The sequence below is a fragment of the Orussus abietinus genome, unplaced genomic scaffold (assembly GCF_000612105.2).
Source record: "Orussus abietinus isolate OABI.00-Male unplaced genomic scaffold, Oabi_2.0 scaffold110, whole genome shotgun sequence".
Lineage (NCBI taxonomy): Eukaryota > Metazoa > Arthropoda > Insecta > Hymenoptera > Orussidae > Orussus > Orussus abietinus.
The window spans coordinates 109,465-128,233 of NW_019394263.1; the positions used below are offsets into that span (position 1 = coordinate 109,465).

The 18,769-nt window shown below is 47.6% G+C and overlaps 1 protein-coding gene across 1 annotated transcript in view; it reads left to right on the top strand.

Annotated features, from left to right (window-relative positions):
* Nucleotides 1-18,769, top strand: part of LOC105697345 (neural cell adhesion molecule 2) — an 81,373-nt gene that overhangs the window by 42,722 nt on the left and 19,882 nt on the right. The window contains exons 3-7 of the mRNA XM_012420591.1: nucleotides 2,769-2,980; nucleotides 3,119-3,229; nucleotides 4,764-4,982; nucleotides 10,413-10,709; nucleotides 17,080-17,210. Coding sequence (XP_012276014.1) covers nucleotides 2,769-2,980; nucleotides 3,119-3,229; nucleotides 4,764-4,982; nucleotides 10,413-10,709; nucleotides 17,080-17,210 — 970 coding nt within the window. The remainder of the gene's footprint in view (nucleotides 1-2,768; nucleotides 2,981-3,118; nucleotides 3,230-4,763; nucleotides 4,983-10,412; nucleotides 10,710-17,079; nucleotides 17,211-18,769) is intronic.

Below are 18,769 nucleotides of genomic sequence, written 5' to 3' on the forward strand. Positions count from 1 at the left end.
ATCTGAGTCAAATAATTTCTTCTTCGATTAACTAAATATTTCTTTGGTACTATTCGTAGAAATATTTCTATGGCTCGATGGAATCTTTTGTTAAGAGCTCGGGAGAGCCGAATGGAGAGAGAGGGGAATTTCCTGTAAAATTTGTATCTTTTTCCCACGGGTTCGATACCGGTCGAAACTGGGAATCAGCGAGAGGGAACAGAGGGCTCGGTGTTACGAAAATATTTCCACCCCCGCCCACGCGGCTCGATTCAGGAAAATAAACGCTTCCCGACCGCCTGGACGTTTATTTATGAAAACGATTCTCGCCTCATGGGCGGACGGAGGGGAGGAACTCGGGAAATGAAGAAACCTAAACGGGGGACCGAGCTTTCATCTTTCGAGCACCTTTCTTCGCCTCGAATTCGCCGACCACTCGAGGAGAGACCGCTTTTATCGGGCGAGGACTCTGATTAGGAAACGAAAATCTCCCGACCGAAGGCAGTCCAATCGAGGGGAAACGACTGCCCGTTTTCGTGGCTTCGAGGAAACGGGACGAAAAGCCATCCTCATCCCGATATATATTATCATCGAACCGAAACTCTCTCCCATTATGTCACAGTAGTATAAGTAAATGCCTCCCCCCAAACCAGTCGATTCAAATGAGACCCTTTTATCAAAAAGTTTACAATCCGCCGATAAGGCTGATATTAACTTTTTTTCGACCATCCAAATTTTGAACCTATCAGAATAATTCTTAGGTGCTCACGAGTCATGTGTTTCTTTTTTTTAATTTTATTTTTCAGTTTTTCACTTCGATGGGTTTTCTGTCATTTCCTCAAGGTAAGGGTTGGCCGCACTCGAGGCGATGACCGAGTTGCCCACTCGGTTTACATGCTGTCACTTGATCCGCACATCGAGTATTAAATCCGCGTCGAGTGAAGGTCTCCCGCGGTGGAGGCGCACGCTACATACGGATGTGCAACTCGTCATGCATACCGAATGACAATACGTTGAGTAGATCCCGATTGCGTTAGTGCCGTTCCCTTGATCCTTAGGTGAGGACATGGAAGCATGCCGCTATTATTGCATTCGTTGCACTCACCTAACCCTTTCCCTGGGGGTCCCCACGCCAGAACGTCACTTTGGACGAGACGTGCCAAAAGTGTTTCGACATTTTGTCAATGAAGTTGTAAACATAACGGTAGAACGAGAGAGTACGGAAAAAAAATTCGAAAAAAGCGTTATATTGTTGAAAAAATAATGATGTACTTACGCGACCCTGACGAAAGGTCCATTCTACATATATCAAAACGACAAAATATTGATGCAACTTATACATAGACCCTTTCATACCACATTAAAGGTCCATTCTACATATATCAAAACGTCAAAATATTGATGCAACTTATACATAGACCCTTTCAAACCACCTTAAAGGTCCATTTCCTTCCCCTCGAGACCAAAGATCCCAGACTTTGGAATTATTGAGATTTCGCTGAGTTTGCAATTTTTCCCGGGCTAATGGGAAATGGTCGAGGAGTCCCGAGGTGAACTCAAAATTGGAAAATCTGCGTTAATCGCGAGTCGATGTGGAAATCGCAAGGGGGCCGGGTTTTGTCGCGGGTGCAGCACCGACTTTATGGATTCGATTATTCGCCCGCTGCGCTTATGCAGCGGTTCTTCTGACCCGCGAGCCACCCTCGCTGCAATTTCCTCCCTTAACGTCCTCTCTCCAGGGGGTGGCGTGTATAATTTAAATTTATATCGAGCCAAGAGTGACTTGGCTAGACTGCTTTAAGGCGCAATAAAAATGATTGCGAGGCCCGGGCGTACTCGCGCGTGCACCCCACGCTGCACTCTACCGGCTGCGTTGCGACCTTATTGCATAACCCAACGCGAGTCACGCGACCAGCCGCGAATGCACCGGCGACTGGGTACTCGAGATGAGGAGGGGAAATCTAAATTCGCCACGGGCACGCCTGCCAACGATACTCTTTTCCTTCCGCGAATAGATCGCGGGGGCGTGGGGATTGCTCGCCGAGATCGCGCCAACTGGCAACTCGATCTTGTTTACGACGGATGCGAATACGCAGGGGATGACGCCCTCCTCGATTCCTGGAACGATAAAACGATGATTGGGATTTCGGCTCCTTGAAAGGGAGGCCTCGATCGATGCGACCTCGCCTTGTCAACGGGATTCGCCGAAACGATCCGGAGAGAAAGAAATAGATTAGTTAACCGGAGGCTCGATTCTCTTTACGACGCGTGGGAATACGCGGGCTCTCGATTCCTGGAAGGATGAAACGATTATTGGAATTTCGGCTCGTCGAAAGGGAGATGTCGATTGATGCGACTTCGAGTCAGTAGGATTCGCTGGAACGATATGGAGAAGGAATATAGATTAGTTAACCGGCAATTCGATCTTGTTTACGGCGCATGGGAATACGCAGGGGATGACGCCCTCCTCGATTCATGGAACGATGAAACGATGATTGGGATTTCGGCTCCTTGAAAGGGAGGCCTCGATCGATGCGACCTCGCCTTGTCAACGGGATTCGCCGAAACGATACGGAGAGAAAGAAATAGATTAGTTAACCGGAGGCTCGATTCTCATTACGACGCGTGGGAATACGCGGGCTCTCGATTCCTGGAAGGATGAAACGATTATTGGAATTTCGGCTCATCGAAAGGGAGACTCGATCGACGCGATTTCGTCTTGTAACCAGATTTCGGTAGAAAAATATGGATAAAAGAAAATGTAAACCAATTAATTTCGATCTTTGCAGCCTGGACGCAAGGGGCGGCGAGCTGAAGAACGCCATGCACTGGACCATAAGCGACGACCTGGGCCGTAGGTCGTACTTCCAAGTGGCGGATGGTCATCGTTCCAGGCTGAAAGTGAACAACGTTAGTTTCTCCGACCAGGGCATGTTCCGATGTCGAGTGGACTTTATCAACTCGCCGACGAGGAATTTCGGCGTCAACCTCACCCTAGTCGGTAGGTAGAAAAATAGTATAGGTGGGTGTTGACGAAGACACCGTGTCGATTTTTCACGGGCTCCAGAGCACGTTTCCGTTTATATCGAGGGGGTTTGGGGTTAATTCGGATTAATGTCGACTCGTTTACTGTTTTCAGAGGACCCGACCAGGCCGGTGATCCACGACGCCCAGGGAAGGGAGGTCACCGGGGTAGGAGGTCCCTTCCTCGAGGGTTACGATCTCTTCTTGGCCTGTCAAGTGTCCGGTGGTAAGTCCGTGCCATCGAGTGGATCGTAAAATATTTCCCTTTCCCTTAAGCACCCCTCGGGGTCGATCGGTAGGTCGATGGAAAGGGGCTATATCCCTGGAAAACTTTTATCCGGGTCGGAGGTCGACTGCTCCGAAACGATACGAGCATGAAGAGGTCGCTTTTAAACTCGGTATGGAAGGAAATAATTGAAAAGGAGAGGGAAATGGGAAACTCCAGCGCGAGAGGACATAGGAAACCATGAATAACCGCGGATAGTCACGGAAACCGTGGAGAACCATGGAGAACGAAATTAGTTCGACCTCGCGAAGAATTCGGTCGACACGATAGGAGCCTGAAGAGGTCGATTTTAAACTCGGTATGGGGGGAAATAATTAGAAAGAAGAGGAAAGTGGGAAGCCCCAATGTCAGAGAACCGTGGAGGGCCATAGGAAACCATAAAGAACCGCGGAGAACGGAATTAGTGTGACCTCGCGAAGAATTGGGCCGTCGAAGCTGCTCTCTAATTTGCGAGCCAGCTCGTTTCCCGGTCTCTCGAATTCCGCGGCCATTCGTCAGCTCGTTGGAGACAAAGTGGGGCCCCGTGCCAATGGGAAATAACCACGTCAGGATTGACGGCTAACCGGGGAAGTTGCGCCCGACCAGCCGGCAGGACAAAGACGGATTAGCATGGGAATTACGTTCGACCTCGTCGACAGGACGTAGAGAGGGAGAGGCCGCTCCGTCGGTCTTCCGGACGGCTTTTTCACTCGCGGCAATTTCCGCCGAAATTTTCGCACGTACGGAAGAGCGGTGACGCGACGACGGGCGTCTTTTCGAGCGAGCGCCATTTTATTAGGCGCTCCCGAACGTGGGGTGGTTCCCACGTGGAAAGACCTCGACGTACCCAAAAGACGGTCGACGGACTTTTGAAAAATGAGGACCAATTCGCTTTCTGCGAATTCTTTTATCGTTTCCTGCAGCGAGAAAAAAAAATGTCTATCGAACCAATGAAATTTCTTTCGTTAATTCAATGAATAATTCAACTGAGATAAAGTCCAATAAATCGGATGGGACGTTCCTTCGGAATTGCCTTGGAATTTATTTCAGCGAAATATAATGATTCTTCGAGATAACATTATATTCTCTTTGGTACCGTTTCCAAAAATACGTCTTTGTCTAATTCTTGCTTTTTTTTCCCAGGGCGGAGGAGTGCCTTCTCTTGTCCGGGGTTATTTTAATTCCCCTTAATTCTCAAGGTCCCCCTCGGCCGATTTCCCTCGGTCGGCCCGTAGAGCCTTTCCTCCATTACCTTTGGCGCGAGGAACGACCCCCGCGAGTGAAATTCGCTCGATCGCGCAAACTGCAAACAGCTAACGAGCGACTCGGGCTCCCTCCGTCCTGGAAAATCGATCGGCCTCGTAATTGGTCCTGGGTCAAAGAGCTTCCCACCCGGGGGCTTCGTTGGCTAATTAAACAGCGAATTCGTGGTGGCCGGTGCGCGATTCGGGACCTTCTCTTCTCGGCGCTTCAGCGTCTTCTTCGGCCTTTGCAGGAAGACCCAGACCGACGGTGACCTGGTGGAAGGATGGCGAACTCTTGGACGGAGTTGTCGACTCCTCCATCGTCGCCGGGTCGTCCAATAAGTTCACGGTCAACCACCTCTTCGTGGACAAGGTTACCAGGTCACTGTGGGGCACCAAACTCGAGTGCAGGGCCCAGGCTGGACTCAAGGGACGAGTCATCGTCAGGGAAGTCCCACTGGACGTCTACCGTAAGTGGAATTTATCTGCAAGTTAGAATGACATGTTCATTTATTTCATCAATTTTTGAGTTTTGAGTACCCGACTCTGATATTTATTTGAGATGAAACGAGGGAGCGGATTTCTCGATGCCGGTTCACCCGTTCTTCAAGATGAGATACATCCCGAATCACAGCGCCATGACATTGAGATATTTAAATTCATACATTTCTTAACATCTCTTTCTTCATCCATTTTATGAGTACCTGAACTTTACGTTAATTCGGTGCATGACGCTTTTACTTCAAAGCGATATTTACTTGGAAAACAATTGTACACGCGGTGTTGGGATGTATGTAATTCTCATCGGGGCCATTAAATTGGGCGATACTTTTTCTATATCAATTTTACGAGTACCTGAATTTCATTTTATTCGATGCATGATACATTTACTTCAAAACGATATTTATTTTGAATATCGTTGCACATGCGTTATCGAGATACAGGTCGACCTCCTCGGTGTCGTCAATTTATTTGATGCAATTTCTGTACCAATTTTCGGATCTTTCATGACTATGTCTATTGGTTGAGCAAAAAGTTACCCGCGACGTCAGGATTCAGCTCGTTGTCAGGATCTGCGAGAATGGATTTATGAAAAGAAACAAGGGAAAGTCGCGATAGCGCCGCGACCAGTGAGGGAACTCGGAACGAAATTATGCGAAATGATCCTAATTATTTCCTGGAGAGCCGTCGAGTCCTCCTATCGCGTGCTAAGGGCTCGGCTTCGGGAAGGTCCTTGGTCCTGCGAGCGGAGCCGGTCGTCTTCATAAAAGCGGAAAAAGGGAGACAGAGCCGGGGTCGTCCCTCACGCAGTTTTTACGAGGCGTAATCTCGGTACCGAGACTCATCGGGTTTTATTTCGCTCTCTTTCTCCGGCTCTGTGCCTCCTTCCCTCCCCCCTCTCACCCGCCATCTTGCCGTCCTCCCTCTTACTCTCTCTCCCTCATTCTAGCCGAACGCTGGCACGAAATCGCGAAAATAAACTTTATTGCGCGACGGCTCCGGGAGTTCCATTAGTTTCGCGAGTACTCGCCCCGGCTAGATTGGTACGAGACCTTGGCACCGCGGCGGGGGAAAAGACGATGAGGAAAAATACGAGGAGCTCCTCTGGCTCCTCGAATATTCCCCCCGGAAAACCGGGGGAGGCTTTTCCACCCCCCGTCGCGGCTACTCGCCGGTTTGAGCCACGACTCGGAGTCGCCTAACCGAGTTTTCCCCCGAATTTTCTCCGAATCACCCCTCCTCGGGGTGGGAATCGCTTTCTTTACCCCCGGACGGGGGGCTGATCCGGAAAGACTTCTTCCATCCCCGTAAGACGTCACCTCCGTATCGGGATACCCACTCTTTTACGTCCTCTTTGGCTCCGAGGAGGAAGAACTCCGGAGAGGGAGATCGATGGTTCCGGTCTTTCAAAATTTCCGAAACTTCTTGGCGCTGATAAAGCTTCGGTTCCGGACCCGACTGGACACGATGGAATAGCCGGGAAGGGTGGTTCCTTCTTTTTACAATTTTCTTTCCTCGATTTCTAGGTTGGTACTCACTTTTTCGGGTCCTTCTTGATTTGCGGAAGAGTCGCTGATCGAGCTTCGGATCTGGACGGGGATGAAGGGGTGCAGGAAAGCAGTGCAGGGAAATGCGTGTTTTCCTTTCTTTTATTCTTTTTCGTTTTCTTTCTTTTTTTTTTTTTCTTTAATTTCTAGGTACGTACTTTCCCGGGTTCTTTTTAACTCGAGGAAAAATTGCTGGCAAAGCTTCGGTTTCAGAAGAGGACGAGACTGTACTCGGAAAGTGCGGTTTTCCTGGATTTCCTGGTTTCCCTTCTTCTACTTTCTTTCTTCTCTTTAATTTCCAGGTACCTCCATTTTCGTAGCTCCTTAACTTGCCGAAGGAGGAAATCGAAGGCGCAGAATGTCCGGTCTTGCAAATGTCCCGAGAATCTTCCGCACTTTCGGAAGTTCCCCCCCCAGGCGAGGGGGAGGAAACCGGGAAAGCGGAAAACTCGGGAAAAGCGCCGTTTTTCGCCGGGCGTTTTGTTACCCTGTTTCCCACTCAGTTTCTTGAGTACTTTAGTTGCTGTTTATGTGCTCGACCTTTCGCGCCCGGACGAGCGGTGTCGCTAAAAGCAACCGAGGTCTTTCTCCCTCTTTCTCCCTCTTTCCTCCACCTACTTCCTTTTTCCTTCGGCGAAGATTGCGCAACTTCGTTCACACGTGCTTTTTACGCACCGTACGCGCGGCTCGTATCCGCGGAGATTGTTCCAACTCGCGGTGGACGATTCGGAAATTTCCAATTTTTCTGAAAGCCCGCCGAAAAGATGGCGGCAAAACGCGATTCCCTTCTTCCCTGAGCTTTTCTCGCCCGACCGAGTGCTTACGATTTTCCGACCGCCCGGCTGGCGCTTTTCCCGCCCACCCCCGCCCTACTTCCGGCAACCCTTTTTTTCCCCTCCCGATGGGAGCCCAGTAATTCGCGGTGACGTCTTTTCTGAGCCCAGAGTCCGCCTTTTTTTGCGGCTTGGAAGGATTTGACAACTGTCATCGTCCCCTCGACCTCGGTCCGCCCCCGCCCTAAAAGGCCTTGCCTGGGAATAAAGAAATCTAAAGATAGGAGCTCGACTCCAGCGATCCGCATGGCGCGGAGCACCGGAAACTCGCCGAATTCCAGCAATTTCTGGGCGGACCTCACTCCTTTGATGACCCGGCTTCGCAGAAGACTAGTTGATGTAAAAATACATATGACGCCCTTGGCACTGGCGCGACTTTTTTCTTGCTGAGGGTCGCAAGGCGAATTTCCATTCCCGGAGGGCGCAACTTCTCGACCGCCAGATTCGCAATTTTCCGACTGAGGCTCGATCGACGTTATTCCCAGATTTGATTAATGAAGATTATGAAAAAATAATCAAGGACGGACCTGAACTCTTCTCATGACCCGGCTTAGCACAAGACTAGTCGGTGTAAAAATATATATCACCCTTTTGACCCTGGGGTGACTTTTTGTCGCGTTATGTCGCAAGCGTATAGCAGAATCGCCATTTTCCGAGTAATGGCTCGATCAAAGTTACTCTCTGATTCAATTAACGAAGATTAATAAAATGTTATTACCTCGCCACGATATACAGGTAAGTAGAACAGTTGTCACTCTTCGGCACGACGTAGAATGTCAATGAACAATAAAGGCCTTTTTGACGATTGCTGCATTTTTGATTGGAATGCCCTTTCTTCGCACTGATAACTGATTGCGTGTGCCATCTAGATGAACCGAGATGGGATGCAAATCCCCTGGGAAAACATTCGATTAGGGGAAAATTTGCTCCCCAGGTACATCGGGAAGTCGGACTAGTCGAAATTGAAGGGGAGGGAGCACTTTTTGGAAGAGTCCAATCGAGTCCTTCGAGATTATTGGGGAGAACAGGTGTCACACCTGGGGGCGTCGCGTCGCCTTTATGAAGATTACGCCCCCGTTATCCAATTCTCGCGGACCTATCGATTCTGGCTCCCGTCGGCTTCGAGTCGATCTCGAAGAGGACCTGGAAGTCCTGTGGGGGTTGACAGGAGCGCAGGAATCGATTTGCCTAATGCGAGGACGACGCTCGCGTCGGGACGTTATTTCTTCGCACCGCACGCCGGCCATGTCTATTATTTCCGTTCGATTAAAACCTGGCTTAAACCAATCCACTCGATCACGGGGAACCAAGCCTCGACGGGTTAATTCCTGTGCCAAGACCAATGGAAAATCCACCTGCCAGCTCGTCCTTTACTTCCCACTCTTCCTCCATTCGTCTCCTCGGAGAGCTTTCGATTCCTGGAACTCCCGCGTTAAGGTGATAGGATAATGGCGTCAAAGAGGCCTCGTTTATCAATTTTCTCTTCAAACTGGGTGTACCAAATCGTTTCGAGCTTTATAATCTGAACATAGAGGCTATAAGGAAAATTTCGACCCCCATGAAATTGCAATTTTCTCAACGTCTGTTTATAAAGAATTTTGAAATTAAATATAAAAAAAATGAAATTTGTAAAATTTGAAACGATTCGGTACACCCAGTTAGGAGAAAAGCTTTATAAACGATTAACCCCTCAGATGCCAGTTTTACATTCCCTTAAGGCGAGCGATAAATATGGANTATATATATATAATAAAAATAGTAAGTTCGTCGGATGTCATAACTACATTTTAACAACTAAAGTCATGAGATTAGGTACTAGTGACGAGTTTAGAGGCGCTCTTGATTCTTGCTTGCCTGCCACCCTTTTTCCTTCGGGATGTCCTTCGGGAAGAGCGACTTAGTGAGATCTCTTTGAGGCTGAAAAAATACAGCTCTCGCAAATTTGGACGTATAAGGGTCTGGGGGGGGGCGAAAATGGTGAGGCGTCTATTACTTGTAAAGATCCCCAAATATCCAAAATGGCATTTCTAGAGATAGTTTCAAGCGATACACTGATTAGAATTTTTTTTACCGACATCGATTCAATTTCTCGACGTCTTTCGCGTCATGTAACAATAAGGATGAGGCGAGGACAATGAAGAACTCGATTTAACTGCATGGGCCAGGGATCGTAATGATTTATCGTTACGTGCGTAACCACTTTTAGTCGATGGCACTTGGGCTAGAACGTGGACTTTTATCCGCCTTTTTTTATTTCTTCCTCCCTCCACATTTAATTCCCCGCTTAAGAAAAGTCACGACAATGGGCGAGCGCGGTTTCCGGTATCGAACGACGTCCATTTCGCGGGTTCAATCTCGCTAAGTAAGAGTTTCCCGCCCGGCAGGGACAAGACTCGTCTTTCCGAATTTCCTACTTTCTGCCACTCTGCCTGAAAAGTGTCACTTGTCAGATCCCAGTATGTCCGGTTGTCCATTTATTGGACCGCGTCCTCTTTCGCGGCCCCTTCCTGGAGGTTTATTTCGCCGCTCGAAAAACCCATCTAGAAATCGGAAATTTCCCCTCGTTACTAGAAAACCTGCAGAAATATTCACGTTTTATGAACATATTTTTTACGACTGGGGATAACATCGATGATTATTTTGCATCAAGTGTTATGAACATATTTTTTACGACTGGGGATAACATCGATGATTATTTTGCATCACGTATTGATATTCACGTTTTATGAACATATTGTTTATGACTGGATTTAACATCGTTGATTATTTTGCATTATTATGCTGCATTGTAACCGAGGCGTGTAACCTCGTGGTGTTAGTTTCTTGCGATCGGTGTGGGGCAGGAAGGACTTCGACTCTGAATTTTCCTTTTACAAGGATCAACTGAAGTTTTGGATATTTCGGATATTTGTTCATATTTCTGGAGATTTTTCTTAATTTTCGATTATTTTTGAGCATATTTCTTAATTCTCGAATAGTTTGGGATATTTTTCTTAATTAGTTTGAATGGTCCTTTCAGTCAAACCAGCAGTGGTGAAGATCGTCCTGAGCGACGAGCAGATCTACGAGGGTCGCCCCGTGACCGCCAGGTGCGAGACCTGGGGCAGCTCACCTGCCGCCAGGATAGTCTGGAGACTGGGAGGCGAGGTCCTGAGGGAGCCGGGAATATCCACCACCCAGAGGAGCAACTCCACGCTGAGCAAAGTGCTTCTGGTCCTTGGCAGGGACGACGACGGCAAGGAGCTCGTTTGCAGAGCCGAGAACCCGAGGTTTCCTGGAGGCGTCCTCGAGGAGACCAGGACTCTCCACGTGGCATGTACGTTTCCTCCCTCATTACCGGAAAAATAAATTACACGTACAGGACGACGTGCAGACTCGGCATAATTACTAATTAATTTATTAATCATTTTTCCTCCACATTATTTCGTCATATTTATACACATTACCTGGCGAGATTTCCCCTACTTTCTTCGAGATATTTTATCATCTAATGTTTATACTATTTTTCACGATGTCCTTTCGTGTACACAGGTATGGCAACGTTCACGTAGTGAGTTGTGTGCTATCAGGAGATGTAGCGGAAAGTGGCCCGAAAGTTTTCGAGTGGCTGCAGTTAGGAAAACCGCACTCCGATCAGGACGAAGCGTCCTGGCAGGATCAGTCCGCATTTTTAAGCAAAGTCCTCCAGTTCGGTGAACGAGTTGGCCGAAACTTCGGAAACCGCAGCGGGTTTACGTGCCGGGGGTCCTGCTGTTTTTATTTCTGGCTCTTAAAATTGACTCGGAGGTAATCCTTCGGTTTTACGTAGAACACCGGCAATCGCGAGAGACTCTCGTTACTCGTCCTCGTCCTTGCCGTCCCCTAACGAACTCTCGTCGGGATCGAGATCGGGGAATCGGGATTGGCGTCGGCCGCAAACTTCATTTACTTCGACCCCTTATCCTCCCGCAGGACCCCCGTTTCCACATTATGCCCGGGAACTTTGGAAATTCCGAATTTCGTCCGAAGCTCGTCCAGGCTCGCGAGCGACCAAGGAGAGTCCTTGCGAGGGGGGACGATGCGCAGGATCGTGACCGGCTTCCCGGAGAGGATCCTTGCTCGACTTCGGATCCAGGATACCCTGAACCGGGTCCTAACTGCTTCTACGACGGGATATCGTGCCTTTCTCCTTTTTTTGACCCTTCGTCCTGCAGGAAATCGCGTGAAACGGGCTTCCCTCTACGCACCCCCTTTTCCTTCGGGAGGAGCGAAGGATCTTCCCAGGGAGGGGCTGAAAGAAATACAGATCTGCGAATTTGGACGTGTTGATATATATGGGGAGCGCAGGGTAACTTTAAGGATTCACATATATATATATATAATAAAAATAGTAAGTTCGTCGGATGTCATAACTACATTTTAACAACTAAAGTCATGAGATTAGGTACTAGTGACGAGTTTAGAGGCGCTCTTGATTCTTGCTTGCCTGCCACCCTTTTTCCTTCGGGATGTCCTTCGGGAAGAGCGACTTAGTGAGATCTCTTTGAGGCTGAAAAAATACAGCTCTCGCAAATTTGGACGTATAAGGGTCTGGTAAACTTCCGGGTTCACCGGGACACTTCTATGAGGGTTCCCGTATTATCTGATAAGTGAATTATCGCAGTTCGCGCTTCGAGGCGGCGAGGTTTCGGGAAACTAGTCGAGCTGTCCCCGAAGTCTGGTGAATCTCCAAGATGAAACATTGCCGAGAGTTTGCGCCGGATGGCGGCTTATCTGACGTTCGCGTCAGTTTTAGAACGAGCTCGGAAGGGCGCCTTCACCTCGACCTCGTCCCGAACTCCGAAGGACCTCCGAAAAATAACCCCGCCTTATCTCCGAATGTTATTTTATTACGCTTCCTCCTTCCCTAGAAACGTCCAGTGCGGTCCGATAAATAAATCAGCCAGTTCCAGAATTTCAGACATTACGCCGGATGGAGACTTATTCGACTTCGGCGTTAGTTTCGGAAAATGACCAGGACGAAGTAGCGGAACGCTCGGCCGTCAGGATCCCGATACGTCCTGGACGTCCCTCGGGTGGTTCCTTCGGGTCCCTGTCCACGTAGTTCCCAGAGATTCGTCCTCATCCGGCGTCCGGTATCCGGAGTGCCGATCTCGTTTCCTTCTTATTCGGAGTCGGCGTCAAGTCGAGGCGCAACTTCGTCCTGGAGTTTCGGGATCGGACTCCCAGGATTCGTCGGCGTCGCCGAAGGAAAGTTCTCCGGAGCCGAAACGGTCACCGGCACATAGTGCAATGTCGTGTCACGCTGCCGCATTCATAAATTGGTTAGAACTTGGACAGCGGATTTCCTGGATCCACTTAGACCTCCACCAGACGCGGTTATGCTATGAGTTCTCGTCCGGAGATTATGGCGGGCGCGTGCGAATCGCGACCCTCTTCAGGTCCTGGACGCTGACCGGAGAGCCCTCTGTTTCCCCATCCAGGTGCAATAACGTATTCCCTCGAGAATTTCTACCCTAGTGTTAAAAATTGACGTATAATAATTTTAAGGAATTATTTCGGCTAATTGGACAGCGAATTAGTGGAGAACAGTAAGCTTTCAACGCTGGGTTCTGTTAATTAATCCAAGACGCAATTGCAAGGGGTAAATAAATTGCAGTAGGATAGGTCAAGACCTTAATGGGTAATTGTAATTTAAAAATGAAGCCTGTTTCGAGAGTGAGAATTTTCTAAGGAACTTTCTGTCAGAAACTCTTAAGTCGATTCTCATCAGGGTGGAGGCGCTTCTTGGGTCGCTTGCGTTCTCTCCTGATCTGAAAATCAGGGCTCCGTTCGTTTTGATTTCTGATAATGTCATTCACAAACCCGGTCCCAAGTTCTCGTCAAAGCCACCCGGAAGTCGATTCCCGAAGGGAAGACTCGGCAGGGACGTAATTCCACGGAACTACCGTTCGACCTCCGGCTCGTCGCGATCCCTTTTCTCGTTCCGCCGCTTTCCTGGAGGACTCCGAGGCTCGGAGGGCGTCCCGAAGTAACTGCCAGAAAATCCCAGCACTTCCAGCTCCCCCTTGGATAACTTCCGTCTCCGGACGTCTCGAAGCCGAAAGTTTGTCCGGGGCTTCGTACGAGGTGATCGTCGCGCTACGTGTGGGGCAGGTCAGGAAGCCCAAGATCCGACCAGATCCGACTTGGCAGTTTGCATTCTGATCGCTAGACCCATCTTGCTCTTACACAACCCCCTAGACCCTTCATCCAGGAGTTTTATGGAAACCTCTCCGAGTCCCTTGTTGGAAGTTCGCTGACGGGACGACGTCCCGTCGAAACCCAAGATGACAGATATTTTATTGAATATACCCGCTTCGTTCTTTATTAATTACCCTGTTAAAGAAAAGTATTGTAATTTTATAACATTTTCAAAGAAAATTTATAACATATGTTATTAATTTGTTCCGGCCACGTTTGAGGAAGATTTTAGACACAGCCCTACCTGAAACACCGAAGAAAATCTTTTTGCAATTATCGTGGTATCAAACCCAAAACTCACGGAAAAGTAGCACGTTGTCCATGATGCTGCCGGAGTTTCCTATTGATTGCAAGAATCTTTTTAAATATTATTTAAATATTTCTCGGACTCAAGAATCTCGCTACAATGCTTCTCCGCCAGTACCACCGATACTTGTCATCTTCCGATTAAATTTGTTTAAAAGTAAACTTACGTAAACGATCGTAAAATTAAAGACTCATTTAAAAAATGTGCAAACAATGCGTACTAAATGACTTTCGAATATCAGATTTATAATTTTTCTCCGCAATTTCGCAGAATTACAACACGGTGTTATAAAATTGTAAAGATACTTAGAATTCTATAATAAATGTATACTAATTCATTGTTAAGACATCAAATGTATAATTTCACTGCAACCTTATGTACTAAAAGAGTATGCCTTTTTTTAATAGTGTAGAAAATAAAAATTTCCCGACGTTGCATTCTGCACGCTAAACCCATTTTGCTTTTGCACAACCCCGTCGATCAAATCTTTTCATAAGAAATGTTTTATTAAATATACCCTCTTCGTTATTAATTACAAAATAGACTTCGCGCAAGCGCAGGGCGAGACTCGAGAATACTCATACTTATTTCGTTTTTTAAACAGAAATACAAATAGACTTCAGGACGTGTGTCCTGATCCTTACACGCGGTGACCACCTCGTAGCTCGTCGAGTGAAACGGACGAGAAGTCCTGTTATACCTAAACAGTCTGTTTGTATTCCGATCGCCTTTCCAATTCTGCTCTTGCACCTGCGTCGACATTTCTCATTTTCCGGTTTTGCGAGGGGTCATCCCTCTGTCTTCTACATCCCGATGGTCCATGTTGGAATTGTGCATCCCTGCGAGTCCTGGTCCCTATATGGGCTCGATCCTGACTTTAATACTTTGCATGAAACCTTAATACAGGCGATTTGTGTCCTCTGCCTCAAATTCAGTCGGCTCTTCCGATTAACGGAGTACATTATTTCCCTCCGGGATCGGTCAATATTGAAATCCTTCAAACATTCCCCCGAACTTAGAGGGGCCATTATATCGAGGCGCTATTGGTTCGCGAGGAGCATAACCCGAGGCGATTTCTCCCGTCGAAGTTCGATATTAATTCCCCGTTCTTAGGGGGGCGAGTCCACAAGACTGCCCACAAGTCAGCCAAGTTCGCGACCCGGGAACGCGGAGGGCCATCGCCGATGGAAACGCTCCTTTGAACTCCCCGCCCATTCGGCCACTACAATGGACGGGGCCGAAACTCCCAGATATTCTCTGAAAATAAACGTCCCTTTTGAAAATATTTTTTCCTTCCCCTGAAGAGCATCGCATCGACTTTAGAATTTCCGGTATTCAGATGACACTAAGAACGCAAAATAACCCCGAGGAAGAAAGACTCAAAGAAATATGCATCGCGACAACAGAATCCTGCGATCAAACACGTCCCATCCCAGAAATCAGTAGATAAAGCTCGTTTAAATCGACAATATTTTTCTTTTCAACAGAATAATAGATTCTTGCAATTATGTATGATATTCAGGCGGGAATATATATGTCAACGAGACATACTTGTTTCGGTCACCTAATTTTTGTCCACAGTGCACTCTACTGTTCATGTACGTTTTCAGACGAAACGACCTTCTATTCAATAATTCACCTTTTCTTTTATCTATTAATCGTATCACTTATTAAATAACCTATTTACCGATTTATTAAACCTTCCTGACCAGAGTAAGAATAATTAAACAGACTAATTTCCTCCATCGTTTCGTCGTCTAACCTAAGAATTTTATTCAGTCTCCAAAAATACGTGATTGCTTTCTGTACTGAAAAAAAAAAAAAACTTATTGAACCAACAAAAATATCTTGTTAATTCAAATAAACTCAAGTAAATTATAATAATTTTGAAGGAATGCCGCATCCAATTAATTCGAGTTCATTTCAGTGAAATAATCGTTTGTTGAATTAATAATGTATTTCTTTGGTACTATTCAAAGAAATATTTCTTTGGTTCAATGACATTTTTTCGTCAATGTCGAGAGATTGCATTCGATGTATCTGCATATATATACATATCCGGATATATGTCGAAGTAACCGGTGGTATATACACGTCGATAGGGAGGTGGGGAAATTAATTCCGAATTTAATTCCCGGGAGCGAAACTCGAAGGCGAGTCGCGAGTTGGCCAAGTCGTCGCGCCGGAAACGAGGGAGGCCGAGGAAATCGCCGGCGGAAACGCGCCCGTTCGCGCCCGGGGGCGCATCGGGTTTCTCTCTTTGTCAACCGGAAAAGTCGGATGACACCGTTTTAATTAAGGCCGTAAACGCGGGCCGCGGGCCGCGTAAACGCAGCCGAATGCCGGGCACTCGGGCTGGCCGGCTGGAAATCGCAAATTCAATTAACGAGTGCCGTAGCCCCGCGAGCAATTAATTTTTTCCCTGCGACCGAACCCCTTCGACTTTGCCGAGGTTGCGTACGAGCCCCAGTGGTTGTCAACCGAGCGTTCCTAATAAGGATCCCCGTTAATTAGAATCGGACGCCCGGGAACCACCCGATGTAAACCGGGATCACGGTAACGGTGGAAATAAATGTCGCCACCCTCCTTCAGGAATTCCCATTTCCGAAGGAGTCTCCTCTTATGGACCCTGAAGAGCTCCCTGCGATGTACGAACGCAGGAGAATATTCTGTTCGATCAGTTATTTTTTTTTTCTTCGTTTTACCATAGAAAATCGCACTTACTGAGAGAAACGATTCGTCGAACCGAAATATTTCTTTGGGGTGGTACCAAAGAAATATTTTGTTAATTCTAAGGATAATTATGTGACTGAAATAAATTGTCATAATTATGAATAAACGTTGCATTCAAATTATTCCAGTTTGCGATAAAATAATTACTCCTCGGATTAATAAAGCGGTTGCTTCGGTACTATTAAACTTAATATTTCTTTAGCTCAATGAAATTCTTTTCTCAGTGCGGTTGTTATAAGGACAATATTCGATCCTCTGGATAATAATTAACTGAGATTCAGTTCACTCCATTTTCTGAAATTAATCAAATGCAATCAATTGAACGGTTTTGGTAAATGAGTAGAATTCTCTTTCTGTGCGTGTAGGACCTTTTTGGTTATAAATCGGGGATCGAATTAATTTATCAAGATTTCTTATTTTTCAGACTCACCTGTCGTGGCGACTCACCTGGCTACTGGTTACAGTTTCGAGACTCTTCAGGAAGGCGACGACCTGAAGCTGGTCTGCGATGTCCAGAGCAACCCTTCTCCGACGAGCATCCTCTGGTTCCACGACGTGAGTAACACCGGAGCTTTTTAAGCCTTCTTAAATAGGAAAGAGCTTGCGAAGCCGAGCGCGCAGGCGCGGATCTGATAATTAAGGCAGCTTGTCGTGAGAACGAAACGAGCTCGGAGCTTTTAAACGACGGGTCAGTGGCTTTCCTTTTTCGAAAGCCCTCGCGTCGGAAATGATACGCTTGCACGCGGGGAAAAGCTGGATTTTTCGCGTGACGAGGAGGAGCTTTAAAGCTGGGGCTTGTTCGAAGCTGAGGAACGAGGGAAGAAGTGATCGGCAGGTTTGGGGTAGGATTTATTTCTTGCTCCCTGAAGTAAGGCACTCATGGGTTGGGAATCTCTGTCTGGAAAATGATGGGGTCTTCCTGCCAAATTTTCGAAAGCTCTCATCCCGGAAATAGTACACTTGCACGCGGGGAAAAATTGGATTCATTCGCTTCTAGGTTCTTCAGCCGATTCGGGGTGCGATTTATTTCTAGCTCCCTGAAGTGAGGCATTCGCGTGTTGAGAGTCCCTGTCCGGCGAATGGTGGATGGTCTTATGACCAAATCCACTCAAACCCCCAGCGCAACAATGGCACGAAGCTTGCGAGCGTTTAAATGCGGCTCTCGAGCGGCCCTGTCTAGGAATTAACGAACCCCCTGAATGTAGTCACCGACCCGGTCGGGGTTCTCAATCCAAGGATCCCATCCCATGATTTTTTAAAAATTGCAGACCGGCTCTCGAGCGGCCCTGTCTAGGAATTAACGAACCCCCTGAATGTAGTCACCGACCCGGTCGGGGTTCTCAATCCAAGGATCCCATCCCATGATTTTTTAAAAATTGCAGTCCGGCGGAGGTCACTTTGATAGATAGCGATAACTCGCCTGTGATTTAATTAACGAACCCCCTGAATGTAGTCGCCGGCCCGATCGGAGTTCTCAATCCAGGGATCCCCTCCCATGATTTTTTAAAAATTGTAGACTGGCGCAGGTCACAGGGATAATCAGTGATAACTCGCCTGCGGATTAATTAGAGACGGCTCTTAGCGCTTCCACTTTTTCCGTTTACGAAGTATCTCGTGTAAACGTAACGAAATAATTACAGAGCCGTATTTCCCCTGCAAGTCGGGTTGCCCTCGGTTGCCGCGGCAACTTCGGAGTAATTTTTCCTTTTGCAGGGAACGAACGTTATCGGCATGCCGGGCTCGCCGATGCAGCATCCAGGATCCATAATTAAGTCTCCTGCACTTCCGCATCCGTTTTCCGCAGCTTCCCGCGTATCTCTCGGGAATTTTTCTTCGCGTTTCCGCATTTCGCCGTGGAGCTCGGCCGATCGTTAAGATCCTTGCCGGCTTCATTAATCGCTCCCTTCTATCCCTGCACCCGCTGCACCGGGATCAGGATGCACTCGCCTTCCTTTTCTCTCCTTTGCCCCTCTGTAACTGTCAAAGATGACGACCGGAATCGGAGCTTGCTAGGATCCCCTGTGGAACCGGAAATTAATCTTCCAGAAGGATGAGTCCTCGCGGGGGCAATTTCCGCGTACCGATGCACAACAGCTCCCAGCGATCCAGGACGA